This window comes from Thunnus albacares, chromosome 14 (genome assembly GCF_914725855.1).
Source record: "Thunnus albacares chromosome 14, fThuAlb1.1, whole genome shotgun sequence".
In the NCBI taxonomy this organism is placed as follows: Eukaryota; Metazoa; Chordata; class Actinopteri; order Scombriformes; family Scombridae; genus Thunnus; species Thunnus albacares.
In genome coordinates, this window is record NC_058119.1 from 7,383,527 (window position 1) to 7,397,893 (window position 14,367).

At 39.7% G+C, this 14,367-nt stretch overlaps 2 protein-coding genes across 2 annotated transcripts; both read left to right on the forward strand.

The window, feature by feature from the left end:
* The first annotated feature begins 235 nt into the window (after positions 1-235).
* On the forward strand, positions 236-6,296 carry mocos (molybdenum cofactor sulfurase). The gene is made up of 15 exons (XM_044373682.1): positions 236-633; positions 714-803; positions 933-999; positions 1,107-1,751; positions 1,866-1,942; positions 2,069-2,268; positions 2,386-2,502; positions 2,587-2,970; positions 3,074-3,236; positions 3,368-3,455; positions 3,838-3,962; positions 5,200-5,296; positions 5,441-5,582; positions 5,690-5,794; positions 5,894-6,296. Exons 1-15 carry the CDS (start codon positions 522-524, stop codon positions 5,996-5,998), a joined length of 2,517 nt encoding a protein of 838 aa, XP_044229617.1. The 5' UTR covers positions 236-521; the 3' UTR covers positions 5,999-6,296.
* Positions 6,297-7,929: 1,633 nt separating this feature from the next.
* si:ch211-117n7.7 (Monoacylglycerol lipase ABHD12-like) lies at positions 7,930-14,012 on the forward strand. Its single transcript, XM_044373894.1, has 13 exons — positions 7,930-8,174; positions 9,765-9,880; positions 9,966-10,071; positions 10,218-10,337; positions 10,486-10,516; positions 10,603-10,648; positions 10,967-11,096; positions 12,422-12,459; positions 12,573-12,652; positions 12,763-12,845; positions 12,980-13,058; positions 13,197-13,318; positions 13,421-14,012. The coding sequence occupies exons 1-13, from the start codon at positions 8,083-8,085 to the stop codon at positions 13,440-13,442; spliced, it is 1,065 nt and encodes a 354-aa protein (XP_044229829.1). The 5' UTR covers positions 7,930-8,082; the 3' UTR covers positions 13,443-14,012.
* Positions 14,013-14,367: the final 355 nt, after the last annotated feature.

Consider the following 14,367-nt stretch of genomic DNA (forward strand, 5'->3'; position numbering starts at 1 on the left):
GTGCAAAACATATTTAACACATGTCCATATATGATTTGTTCATTATTTAACATGTAGTTAAATGGCCATAAAGCTGATTTTTATATAGGAAAGTAAATTTCTCACTGGAATAATGTGAAATATTCATAATTTCCTAACATATTGAAACTGTCCATTGTTCATTATGTCTCCTTTCTCCATATGTTCCTGAGGGAAGCTGTAAAGTTGTAGGAGGAGAAAAACTACAGCGGCTTGTCACGTGGTTGTATAGCAGTTATTACAACCGAGTTTCTATTTCCTTTTTACGTTTTTTTTGGTCCGCTCTTACCGACAAAAACTAAACTTTGTGGTGGTGAACTTCTCATAACTCAGTCACGGATTTATGTGACAGCATTTGGTGGTAAATACACCATAAACAGCGCTGTAACGGAAGTAAAGCTCAGCTGCTGATCAGCGGACTTAGACCCTGAACATGTCAATGAGTAAAAGAGACATTAGCTGTCTTGTGTTGAAATGCTGTGTTGAACTTCCTCTGTGGACAGATGGATTTCCAAAATCTCTGCACTTTTGAAACCTTTAAGGAGTACTGGAGTCACTACGGTTATGGAGAAAACTTACAAGACGTGATTGAGCAGGAGTTCACACGCACTAAAGGTAATGACAGTGTTTAGTCGTAGTAGTGAACAGGACAGGCTAACTGACCCTCATAACGCTGCTCTTGTTATTGAAAACAGGCATAACATATCTGGATCATGCAGCAACTACGCTCTACCCGGAGTCTCTGATCCGGGACTACTGCCTGGATATTTCAAGGAATGTGTACGGTAAGAGAAGCAACACAAAAAGCCTATCTAATGTTATTTTTATTAGTTTTGTATTAATTAGTTTGTTTATTTTGTGTTGTGTTGTGTTGTGTTGTGTTGTGTTGTGTTGTGTTGTTGTTTCCTCATTAGGAAACCCTCACAGCCACAACCCCAGCAGTAGATTGACACATGACACTGTGGAGAGGGTCAGATATAGGTAAAGTCTATTCATGCCTTCAGAAAGCTTTATAACAAGCCCCTGTGACTCCTTTGCATGGCACTTTGCTGGATCAAGTGAATAAGAAACAGAACATTTTCTTTCAGGGTATTGCAGCATTTTAACGCCACCCCTGAGGAGTACTCCATGATTTTCACTTCTGGTTGTACAGCCGCTCTCAAATTAGTGGCTGAGAGCTTTCCCTGGATGCCAAAGTCTGACAGCGAAGCAGGGAGTCATTTCTGCTACCTCACTGACAGTCATACCTCTGTAGTTGGCATAAGAGCACTGACTACTGGCCTGGGGGTAGCTGCCCTGCCTGTCTCCCCGCAGGAAGTGGAAAACAGGGCAAAGGACGAGGATCAAGGTGAAGATGTTATTTGCCAGACGCCGCACCTCTTCTGCTTCCCAGCGCAGAGCAACTTCTCTGGGAGGAAGTATCCCCTTAGCTATGTGAAAGGCATCCAGGCGAGACGCCTTTACCCAGCATGTGACCACCAAGGCCGCTGGTTTGTGTTGCTCGATGCAGCCTCTCATGTCAGCTGCGCCCCTCTAAACCTACAGGACTGCCCCGCTGATTTCATTCCCATATCCTTCTACAAGATGTTTGGCTTCCCTACAGGTCTGGGGGCCCTTCTTGTCCATAACAACACTGCAGGCATACTAAAAAAGACTTATTTTGGAGGAGGCACAGCAGCAGCTTACCTTTCTGGAGAAGATTATTATGTGCAGGCGGCAAACATTTCTGACAGGTACAGTATTGTACACGCCTGCCAAATCCTAGATATTCTCTGAAAGCTCACAGTTTCTCTGAAGTTTCTACATCCTTATTCTAAAACGCAATGTTTTCTTTCTCCCTGATAAAGATTTGAAGATGGCACTGTCTCTTTCTTGGATATCATCGCGCTGAATCACAGTTTTGACACTCTTTACAAAATCACAGGTACCGTGTGGGAGCATGTTGACTCAGAGAAAAACATAGAAGCCATCATGTAATGGCGGCATCATGACAATCAGCTGCAGGTTAACATCAACAGCAGCCCTGTCTTTATCCCATTTCTGATTTCAGGGGGCATGCACAATATCCAGCAGCACACGTTTGGCTTGGCACGCTACACTTACATGCTGCTGTCAAGTCTTTGCCATGGCAACGGGCGACCGGTGGCTCAGATATACACTGAAGGCCAATTTGAGAGTCCAAGCACACAGGGTGCAATCCTGAACTTCAATCTCATGGATTCTCATGGACAGATAGTTGGGTATTCTCAGGTGCGATCAATAAATAGGATTTATTTCTATTTCATAACAGCTTCATTATGACATGTTTATGCACAGGCAGTGCTGGTGAATATTATAGCAATTCCTCTTCCCCACCTCCACTCTCAGGTGGACAGAATGGCAAGTCTGTACAATATTCACGTGCGCACAGGTTGCTTCTGCAACACTGGAGCCTGTCAGTACTTCCTCGGGATCACCAATCACCAGATGAAGAGAAACCTGCAGGTGATAGATCAAGGAAACTGAAAAATGTCAAAATCTGTTAAAGGCATATGCTGGTTGAATAAAATGTCTGTTTTTCTCTTTGAGGCCGGCCATGTATGTGGAGACAGCATCGACCTGGTGGACGGCCAGCCGACTGGATCCGTTCGAGTGTCATTTGGCTACATGTCTACATTTGAAGACTGTCAAAAGTTCCTGAAGTTTGTTGCTGAGTGCTTCGTAGAGAAACCAGTGACCGTGGACCAAATTAGACTAAAGAGGCTGAAAACAGCCGCAGCACCCCAGGGTTCAAATCAAGACCCTCCAATCAAAATCACTAATGGAGAAACATATGAAGTAGAAGAGAAGGAGAAACCCACAAAAGCATCACTGAAGGGATTTGGAAACATAGACTCAAAAAACAGCCACGGGGAGGCCTATACTCTGACCAACATCTACATATATCCAATCAAATCATGTAGTGCATATGAGGTTTGAGCACATCCCAACCCTATCTTTCTGTCACTTTTCTCTGTCTCTCCTATCTGTTTCCCTCACACTGTTTTGATTTAACTTTGTGCTGTTCCTCATGCAGGTCCACGACTGGCCGATGGGACCTCTGGGTTTACTGTATGACAGAGGCTGGATGGTGGTGAATGGAAACGGCGTGTGCCTGAGTCAGAAGAGAGAGCCGCGTTTATGCCTCGTTCGCCCACAAGTCCACCTGCCCTCAAACAAATTGCACCTGCAGGCGTCAGGTCAGACAGTCTGTCAGCAGCTCACTGAAAATGATACACTGCTTAACCAAAAGAAATTTCAATCAATTGGATTTTCTGCTATATATTCTCTTTGTTTGAGTTGTTTTGTTTTTTTCTCCATTGCCCTGCAGGGATGGATACCATTTCTGTTCCGCTTGAAAACAACACCCAAATGCACACAACCTACAGGGTGTGTCAGAGTAAAGTTTGTGGTGACAGGTGGGCTGGCAATTTTCAGACATCTGAAAGCAGTAGCTGCAGGAAATACTGTGACATATGTCATTTGTTCCATATTTTTTACTCATATAAAAGCATTCTCATTCTCTCGCTGCGTCTTTCTACAAGGAATGGCGTTGTAAGGCCTCCCTCTCGCAGTTTCATCTGAAATTCCAGTTATTTACCACTTTTTATGGAAAAACAAAGAATGAGCAAAAGCTGATATTAATCTCCTCTGACAGATACCCGCATGACGAGTCACAAGTTAAAAAAAGCTATTCTTCCAGTGATTCTTGGATTAGATGTCGCACCAAATAGTAAGCAGCATCAAACTGTGTAGATTTCCCCCGGGGCATCCTGAATATAATCCTCCTCCTTCCCCCAGGGTGGAGACTGTCGACTGTGGGGATGAAGCTGCATCATGGTTTTCAGAGTTCCTTGGACAGCCATGCCGCCTGATAAGACAAAGTCCTGATTTCACCCGAGACATGAAGAAAAGACCCAGCGGAGGTAACTGTATAAACATTTTACCTGTTCTCCCTGGCTTTTACTCCCACATCCTGGAGTTATCTCTTATACTGTGCATAAGCAATACATTTCTCACTGATACCATGTGGTTGTTGTGGCTATGACCTTTAATTCCTTTCAGCTGGATATTTTGGCAATTTAGAAATTTAAACTTTTTCTCCTTTTGCAAGTTTATTCTGTGTATATACTGAATATATCAGTCCGTAGAGATTTGTCAAACGTTCAAGATTTTGCTGTACCGTTTATAGGTTTCTCCACTAAACTACAACTCATTCCAATATAGTGCAACCTGCTAAAAATAATTCAAGGTATACAATAAATAACTGTAAAAGTTAGCAAGCAAAATTCTGCAAGGAATGTATGCTGTTTAATATACCATAAACATAGTAACATAATTGGCCTGTGAACAGTTGTATAATGTCTTCTGTTGCTCTGGAGGAGCGTTGTCAAGACTGGGAAAATTACATCAATGATGTCAACAGGGTCTGGAAGTTTAAAGAAGCAGGTATTTACCAGCAAGAGTGAGACACTATTTAGATATTATGGGAGGTGTAGGATCCAGTGTTTTTGAAGGTTGACTTATTCTAGGAACTGAAAATCCTGGCCTCTGCTGCTTTGTCTGTCACAAGTCCCCAAAGATATTCTGACATTTAGCCCCTAGAATGGGTCAAGCTCCAAAACCACCAGATCCTACATTTCCCATAGCTCAACATAACCACATCTCTCTATCACTGTGTCCCCAGTTGGTAACGCAGACTTTCTGTTGAATATTTGCAGTCCCCATACTCAAGCCCAGATAACCCTGATGACATCATCAAGGTTATTTTTTTTTCAGACATTGGGAAAGCTCCCTCCAGAGCCAGAGGACACAGTCAATTAATCACAAGGTCCTTTTAGTAGCTGATCTGGATGGATGATCAGCAGATGGAGTTTGCCCAGTTATCATAGAATTGTAGATTTTCAGATTTTTCTGAGTGCTTAAAAGATTAGATTGATATTACTGCATAAAATTACATATACAGTGATTGAAGATTCTATCCATATCACTCACCCCTAATTCATTGTGAGAGCACATTTTGATCAATATAGGTAAATGTGCTAAAGTCACACATAGTATTTGGTGATTTTCCCACCCTCTATAACAGTACAATTTCAGTATTCAGACTCATTGAGGATGCCTGAAATTGAATAAATCATAGTGCATGTTTTTCCTTCCTAGCTGCCACCTCCACGTCCCTCTCCCTGGTGAATGAAGCTCAGTATCTCATGATCAACCGTGCCAGCGTGGAGCTCATTCAGAAACTAATCAGCAGCAGGTTTGAACACATGATGTGTTATTCAAATATGCGATGCTCCAGTAAAAAACATCAGAATGCGTCAGCGCCTGTACATTTACATTACAGTGGATAATTCACATGGCGCAGCAATATAACATGCAATTTCCACATTCCCTTTCTCAGGCAGGACTATTCTGAGGGCGAGCAGCTCCTTGACACACAGAATGTCATCAGCCGCTTCCGAGCCAATTTAGTCATTGCTGGAGTTGAACCATTCGAGGAGGATAATTGGTCACACTTGATTATTGGCAGCACTCGATTCATGGTGAGCTTACACTTTGAGATAAATGTCTTTAATGTCTTCAATCTTCAAATGTGTTAAAAGCGTATTTTTCAAAAATGAATGCACTTTCCTGTGTGACTAACCCGAAGGTCGCAGGCCAGTGTCGACGGTGCCATATGGTTGGAATAGATCAGGACACTGGGACCAAAACAAAGGAGCCGCTAATGTCCCTGTCTGCCTACCGCACTGGGAAGGTCAGTCAAAAACAATTACTGCTCCATCATGTAGATGCTAAATGTGTGTTTGTGTGTGTGTGTGTGTCTCACATTGTCTGTTTTTTTCTGAACTTCTAGGTGACGTTTGGTGTGTACCTGACCCATCAGTTACCAGAGGGCTCCACCACAGCCAGTTTCCTCTCCCCTGGTTCCCTCGTACTGCCAGAGCCACATGGCTCTTGAAGTGGTCATCTGTAACATCCTGTTTTATTTATTTTAGTGAATCTTTGGTCCCAAGCAGTCATTTCTACACTGCACGTCCTGAAGATCACAAACACTGTGAAGAGTTTCTATAGATGTTGCTCTTTTCTTTGTCTGTTAAGCCTTGGTAGTGTTTGTCCTCTCAGGTGTCCTTTTCATGTCTGGGCTTTCAAATTTTATTCTATCAAAGTTTTGATGGGGAAATTAATGAGATTTTTGTATTTTTCCCCAGTGGTTATGTTCTTAAAATATGTGCAACAAAGCAAATGTGAAGTACTAATTGCACGACAGATTTATAACTTGAATGTGTTCCTGTTATTTGAGCCAAATCATGTCCGGCTTGATGCAATAATCTCTGCTCATGTTACCCTTCCAGACAGTTATTCCCCTGTTTACTCCTGTGGAGGTTCATATTGCTATTTATTCCAAACACACCACTGTTGCTGCTGCCAGAAATCTAAATCATATTGCTCCCTGTGAAGGAAAAAATCTACCAGACACAGAGTCTATGCATACATCTATAAGAATATGTTCTAATAATGATGCTGTGTTGGACATCAAATTTATTTCCAAGAAGAGTAACAATGTGATGTAAAGAGGATAGAATATTTGTATTTCCTGAGAAACAGGAATGTCAGATATGTTGACCACCATCTGGAGTCTGAGGTGCTCGGGGTGACATGCTTTTATGTAAACCACATACACACTTAACTGAGCTGGCAATGTCTGGCTGTTCAATGCCACTGTATGGGCCTACTGCTGAACGATGTGTAGGTAAACAGAGGGTGGTACAAGGTTGCTGCTATTTGTCTCAAGGTTTTGTACCACTTGTAGCATGTTGGACAGTATGCATCTGTCCACATGCCTGCTGGTACTAAGAACAACAAAAGCTGTGCTCGATATACAGATGACAAATTAAAAACACTGATAATGATTGTTGCCAAAAAAAAAAGTTTCTAATTGTTTTTTTTCAGTGATGTTTTACTTTCTATTGTGATATTCACTTTTTTTACTATGGACTTCTGAAATAAACTAAAGTAAAGAATAGGTGTAATTTGAATGTATTTTACTTACAATAGACTTATGACAATATAATAGATATATATAATATGACAAATATCATAACTGGGGCACATATACTGTATACAGTATGGCCTTAACCCATAAGAACCCATGGTGACACAGGTGTCACCAACCCTTTCACTGTTCTGGAAAATTCCTTATACAGCTTTATCCTTGATTTTAACTCATGAAGTCCCTAAGTGACATCTACTGAACATCCTGGTGCAGTCATATGACAATGTGTGAATCTGTGTACCCATGACATCACTTCCAAAATGGCAATGTGCCTGGTCAGCAAATGTGACAGAACTAGCTAATTTTAAAAAGCTTGTTTTTTGTCACTAAAAGTAGGTTTCAACCCATTTAACAATTCTGATGCTTTAATGCTTTAAAGATGTCCTGTATTACATTTAACCTGTTCTGACCGCATTTCTTGAACAAATTGATATAAAACAAGTTAGGGAAATATCGTTATGACATATATGTTACATTACAGATCTTTGACAATGAAGGTAGAATTTCAAAAAAAAATTCAGAAATGCGTTCCTTGCGGTCCATTTGGTTTGTTTTATATTCCCCATAATTTTCCTTTAAGGAGAAATGGGTCCGGGTTCTTATGGGTTAAACATATTCAGTTATATCTAATGACATTGTCCAATAGTTTTATTTTATATATTTTTGTAATAGAAATATATATTTTAATTGAAAAAGTCAATTTTTGTGTCACATAATATCCAGTCTCACGCTGTACAGGCAGGTTAACGGTGTTTAACGGTTATTGCTGCATTTAAGGTGGCATGGTTTAAGATGCGTTGTGCTTTGTAATTAAACCTATCTAAGGTGGTGCCACCTTAACACGACGGGTACCACTCCTCCTCCCGGATAAACCGGACTTTGTCCAAACTTCTATTGCTCGGTAATAAAGTGTCATATTGCTTCATCAAGCTCAACTATAGAAAATATATTAACGTGTTTTCGCTGTTAAATATTACTGACGCTACACGATGAGGAAAAGGATTGATAAACACGATGATTCATCCTCAGCAGCCAGCGACGTTCAGAGAACCGTTGGACTCCAGAGGAAGGAAGGAGCACCGTGAGTGAGCTAACTTTAGTTAACGTAACTTTCTTTACTCAACCTTTGACAAGCTGTATCATACAGCAGTGGTCCGCTCAGCTCAACATGTCAATGACCCCTGTATGCTGCAGGCAGACCCTCCATGTATATGATAAAAACGTTACCTCTGATATCCTGGTTAATGAAGTTAATGGAACAACAACTCAAAAACAAAACAAAACAAATAGTAATAGATACTTTGTCACTCCAGCATCCCATCATTATCGGTAATGAAACAGTTGAAATGGTTGACAGTTTCAAATATCTTGGACTCAATCTGGACAATAAACTCAGTTTCAACCAGCACACAAAGGACATTCAAAAAATTAGCCATCAAAGGCTATTAGCCATCTATAAACTTGCCTTGTAAATACGCATTGCAAATACAACAGCATAGCACATCACACACACATTCAATCACCACTTCACTTTACTGCCCTCTGGATGCAGGTACAGGTCCCTGAGGTGCAGACGGGCTCACTTTGGCAAAAGGCTGGTGCCTGCAGTCATATCAGCCCTAAAAAGAGTGACAGCATTCGTATTTTGGTTGTAAAGAGATAACAGTTATATGTATTATTTGCTAAAATACTGCAAAAATGAGCAGACTAAAATGCACCTTTTCTGCACAGTGGTTGTTCTTAGTGTCCTATCAAACTGCAGTAGTGCATTCACAGACATTTTCTAGAGGTGATTTGGAAGCGAAGGTGTAAAGTAGAAGTGCTAACTCTGGACAGATGAGGTGACAGTCTGATAGCTGCTGGAATAATGACTTTCTTATATGTTTCCCTCGAGCAGTGTGGAGAAATCAGTCTTTGACTAAAAGGTCTCTTTTGGCTGATTAGAGTGTTAATGGAGGGGGTGGGATGTCTTGTCCATTAACTGGCAATAGTCTGAATAGCATCCTCTTCTCTGCTGTTGCCTTGAGGAAGTCAAGACTGACTCCAATGACAGCCTGCTTCTTGATTAGATTATTCAATTCTTCTCGCCCATATTAATGTTTCTATATTAATGCTGCAGACACAGACTGGGAGAACATGTGCAGAGCAGCCACCGGTGTGTACATCCGCTGCACCAATGTCCCAGTCCCTTCAGCGGGGGAGTCAGAGTGCTCTTTTTTTTCTTCAGTTTTGCCTTCATGGAGCTTCAAGTGGTTCTTTTTGCACCTCTCAACAAAGTCAGCCATCACACCATCACATTTATCCTTTTCTCCCCTGATGCACAGCTCACAGCTGCTGAGTCATCCAAAAACGGCTGCAGCAGCGAAAGTTAGTTGTAAAGTGGGAGAAAAGTAAAGAGGAGAGGTGCAAGTAATTGGTCTGGGAGTTTGAGCTAATCTGAAGAGGGGATTTAAAATAATTAGCAATCAATCATAATTATGGTTAAATTAACAGATTGTGTTGCATTGTGCTCCCAAATAACACTACCGAGGATACTCTTTGTATTCTGTTTCTATTTTTGCCCACTAAGATAGAAATTGTAATTCAGCAGGTGTTGGAGACCACGGAAGATAATGTTCAGATGATCAGTATTTACATTTGTTTTTTTTCTTTTTCTCTCTTCTCTCCTAAGGTACCGATGGTGGCTGAAAAGAGGATTATTTGCCATATTTGTTATCTTCATTTTGGCGCCTTTCATGCTGAGAATACTCCCTGAATTAATCCAGCACCTTGTTTACACTCACAGAAGTAAGTGAATTCCCTGTCTGCCTTTTTAAAGTACTGTAAATCCTAAAAATATCTGCAAAAAAGGGCCCACTTTGCTTCTTTGCAGTCAGGCTACCATTCTTTGTTGACCTCAGCCGACCCACTGATCTCTCCCTAAATCACACCACCAACATGTACTTAACATCAGAGGAAGGAATCTCCCTTGGCGTATGGTGAGTACAAGTTCAGCAGTTATTTTTTGGGGTTTTTTTTAGCATGGATATGAAAAGGCAAGCATAGAAGAGGTCAGAACCTGGTTTTTAATGATCCAATTACCAGTTGTGTCTCCAAGCGAATGTATTGTTTTGAACTGTTCAAGGCACACTGTCCCTGAAAGTCAGTGGAAAGAGGCACAGGGGAAGGACTTGGCTTGGTACCAGAACTCTTTAAGCGATGGAAGTCCAATTTTCATATATCTTCATGGGAACACAGGCACAAGGTATGATAAATGATGCATTTGTATTATTATAATTGGCTTGTGAAAAAGTAGAGTAAAAATTCCACAGAGACGTACTTTTTTTTGTTGTTGTTGTTGTTGTAAACAGCAATTTATTGGCATATGTGTTGTTTGTGAATTATTTCAACAGGGCAGCCACTCACCGCGTGGGAGTAGCAAAGGTGAGTGATCACCAACACAAACATATTAATCTTTATCAATCAATCAATACCCATTCTGATGACAAATATGCGTTATATGTCAACAGGTATTGAGTGCACTTGGTTACCATGTGCTGGTGCCCGACTACAGAGGTTGGTACAAATGAAGATTTATGACTCTTCTTTCAAACATATTTTCCATCTCTCTTCTTCTTTGCCTCCCCATTGATTGCAATAGTCAGCTCTCTAACATTGATTTAATATCATTTGCAGCTATATGATCACTGCGGTGTAATGAAGTCGTGCTTGATGAGTTGTTTGTTATTAGTCAGTCAGTTAAAAGACAAGCAGTTCAACTCTAGGTCAGACTCTAGTGCAGGTTTTCCTCTGAGTGACTGCCACCTTGTGGCCGTGAAGAGCAGCTCTGTGATGTGTCAGTGAGCAGTGGTTGATGTGAGGAACTCTTGGCAGGGTTTGGAGATTCCACCGGGGAGCCGACTGAAGCCGGTCTGACCACTGATGCCCTCTACTTGTACAACTGGGTCAAAGAACGCAGTGGAAGCAGCCTAGTAGTCATCTGGGGACACTCTCTTGGCACTGGGTCAGTAAAGATAGTACTAATCAGCAGCATTTCAGAGCTATTCTTAAAATGACTTAGGTCACTGTTGTAATAACTGGTAAATGCATTACACACTTATTTGCAGTAATGCAATATTAAACTTTAAACTTTGATGTAACTGCCTGCGACGTTTTCCACCTAAATGTTACTTTTGCCATTCATTCATATCTAATTGATATAATACAGCAGTGATTCAGCCTATGCAACCTATAGCAGTTAGCATGAGCAGTGACGGCCACAGATTGCTGAACAGATGAAGAAAGGAGCTCCACCCATAAAATACAAAATATACATTAACAGGGAAAGCATGCAGTGCAAAAAACTTTGAACTCAGTGCAGAATGACCGTAGAAATTACCATTCAGAACCAAAGATGTCTCTAAAATAGTGATTACTCACATTGCTTTCATGCTTCATTAAAGAGAGTGTACTTTATTTAAATTGAGGCTGGTCAAGTCCACAGTTTAGAAGGTTGACATTTACAGAAATACACTGAAAATCAAGTGTGTATCAGAGAAGGATCTTGATTCAAACTGCACACAGATTTCACCGTATTCAGTACAACAATGTCTAGCATGATACAAATTACAAAATAGGAATAAAAATATTTTAAGCTATGCTAGTAGGAGAAAAAGTAGAACATCTTAACATCTAACAAATCGGCCTACTAAATCAAATCATCACCTACACAGTCATTTGAATGGCTGTAATGATCTACTTTTCATTTTTGTTCTTTTACAGTAAAATATTTAATAGACTAGAGCTTTATCAATTAGTTGATTTATAGAAAATTAATTGGCAACTATTTTATTAATCAAATAATTGTTTTAGTCTATTTTTAAGCAAAAATACCAAATATTTGCTGATTCCAGGTTCTTAAATGTGATTATGTTTTGCTTTTTTGTCATACATGACAGTAAACTGAGTATCTTTGAGTTTTGGACTGTTGGTCAGACAAAACAAGACATTTGAAGATGTCATCTTGGGCTGTGGGAAACTGAAATGGCCATTTTTCAATATTTACTGACATTTTATAGACAAAATGATCAATCAAGAAAATAATCGATGGATTAATCAAGAAGGAAAATAATCGTTAGTTGCAGTTCTGTAATATATGGTTATACCAAACAAATCTGACAGTGACATTAGCATCTTGAGTAAAATACATTGCACACTCGTGACAGAAATGATTGATTGAAACAAACCCACAACCACAACAATAAACCTGCCACCGTTACTAACAGTTGAAGATGAAATCTTTAACTTACTACTATTTGCAATGATGTTGTTCTTCATATCTCTGTGTAGAGTGGCTACTAACACTGCAGTCAAACTGCTTGAGCAAGGTAGGTTTTTCTACAAAGGCAAATATGTATAAGTAAAGTAATTCTAAGATCTCACTATGATTACATCTTCACTGTTACAGTTGTATGTAAAGACTGTTTCCTCTCCCCTTCAGATGTGGTCTTTGATGGTGTGATCCTGGAGGGTACATTCAATAGTGCTCGACAGCCTGTTACATTTCATCCCTTTTTTTGGGTAGACTCATCTAACACTTATCACCTTTGGTGTTTCATTTGCACATTTCACCTATGTGCTACCACATCACACATAAGCTGACCATGTGTTATTTTCTTTCTCTTTAAAAGTATTACTGGAAATTTCCAGGCGCTGGGTACTTATTCCCAGAGCCATGGGCAGAAAACAAGATTGTCTTTCCTACTGAGGAAAAGTAAGTTTGAAGAAATGCATACATGGAGGCAGTGCACGACGGCCGATTATTCATTGATGCACAATATCAAATATTGATCAGCTAATAATATTACCAGTAAAATGCAATGACATACAGTGTTTGTTTTTCTGCAGTTTAAAGAAAATGAAAAGTCCGATACTTTTCCTTCATGCAGAGGATGATCACTTAGTTCCCATTCAGGTTGCTCAGCAGGTATGACTGATATTACTCATCTAATACATTATAACCTGAGGTGGTATTTCATTTAAAGCTGAAATCGATTAAGTTGCTTAATGAAGGGTAATGTTTTGTTTTAGGCCTGACTGAACTTTCTTTGCTTTTCTCTCCCAGCTGTACAAGGTAGCAGCAAGAAGCCAGAATGCAGAGCGAGTGAAGCTGGTGTCATTTGATGGCTCTCTGGGGTATCTGCACAACGGCTTATACAGAGACCACCATGTGCCTGACATCATAAAGTGAGAAATCATTTCACTGATAATGTTTAAAGTGTTTATATTCTGGCTTGACAAAAGCTTGTTAAGTGGTCTGTTTTACATTGCATCATTTCTCCTCTACAGGAAGTTTGTGCTGTCGTTGTAAAGTGGGAGCGACGCCTAATGCAGAAAAACCTCGCCACACTTCAGACACAGAACACTGGTTTAATTGGTTTTTAAATGTTTTCTTTATCTTTACTGCAACATTGTTGATTGGTTCATAAGTATGTGATTGACTGTAGATATATATACATATATATATATATATATTTTATCAATTCAGAATGTTTCTGTCCAGTGTTTTAAAAATAATATAGTAAAATAGTTCAGGGAAACAGATATTAATTTGTTTGTTGATCCATTACAATTGTTTAAGATGTAATTTAATTGTTAAGTGCTGATTTCTTTCATATCTGTGTGTAATTTATTCTAAATTATCAGAACTGAAAATGTTGGAAATGTAATTGGGTTGAGACATTGTTACAATAGGTGCCCTCTACTGGGCATTGATGTGTGATGATAATGCTCATCTCTAATACTGGATAATCAGCTTGGCATGTCTATGTGTTGGTGACGTTTTGTGATAATACAAATAGATGTGTTATTATAGTGGTAGGAAAAAGCATGAATTCTGAGTTCTTTCTGTTCAACCAAAGAATGTTAATATTTGTTTCAAGAATTTCAGGTTATGTGTCATTGCAATTTAATTTAATCAACCAGCAGTCTATTACACGTCTGTACTACATTTTAGGCAATTTTTATCAGAAAACACACTTTAACATTTGAAAAACTCAAGGAGATATCGGTTCATATATTATATATATAGTTCATATAACACGACTTAACATCTCATTATTTTATTATTGTTTTACAGACCAGCAGAATTGTTTAAAGTCTACTTTAAGAATCTGCTCTACTGTCAGGATTCTTCTATGAGACCACCGTTTAAGATCTATAAGAATCAGTGACTACTAGTAGTAGTAGTTACACTCGCAACACTGCAGACTTGCTTGTGCTTCAGAAATGGTTCA

What these genes read in the sequence shown, in the direction of transcription:
- mocos (XM_044373682.1), top strand. Translation starts at nt 522, where the DNA reads ATGGATTTCCAAAATCTCTGCACTTTTGAAACCTTTAAGGAGTACTGG. An exon ending in AATCATGTAGTGCATATGAG is followed by an intron (nt 2,971 to 3,073) that starts GTTTGAGCACAT and finishes TTCCTCATGCAG; the next exon opens with GTCCACGACTGGCCGATGGG. An exon ending in ATTGCACCTGCAGGCGTCAG is followed by an intron (nt 3,237 to 3,367) that starts GTCAGACAGTCT and finishes ATTGCCCTGCAG; the next exon opens with GGATGGATACCATTTCTGTT.
- si:ch211-117n7.7 (XM_044373894.1), top strand. Translation starts at nt 8,083, where the DNA reads ATGAGGAAAAGGATTGATAAACACGATGATTCATCCTCAGCAGCCAGC. An exon ending in CATGGGAACACAGGCACAAG is followed by an intron (nt 10,338 to 10,485) that starts GTATGATAAATG and finishes TTATTTCAACAG; the next exon opens with GGCAGCCACTCACCGCGTGG. An exon ending in GTCTTTCCTACTGAGGAAAA is followed by an intron (nt 12,846 to 12,979) that starts GTAAGTTTGAAG and finishes GTTTTTCTGCAG; the next exon opens with TTTAAAGAAAATGAAAAGTC.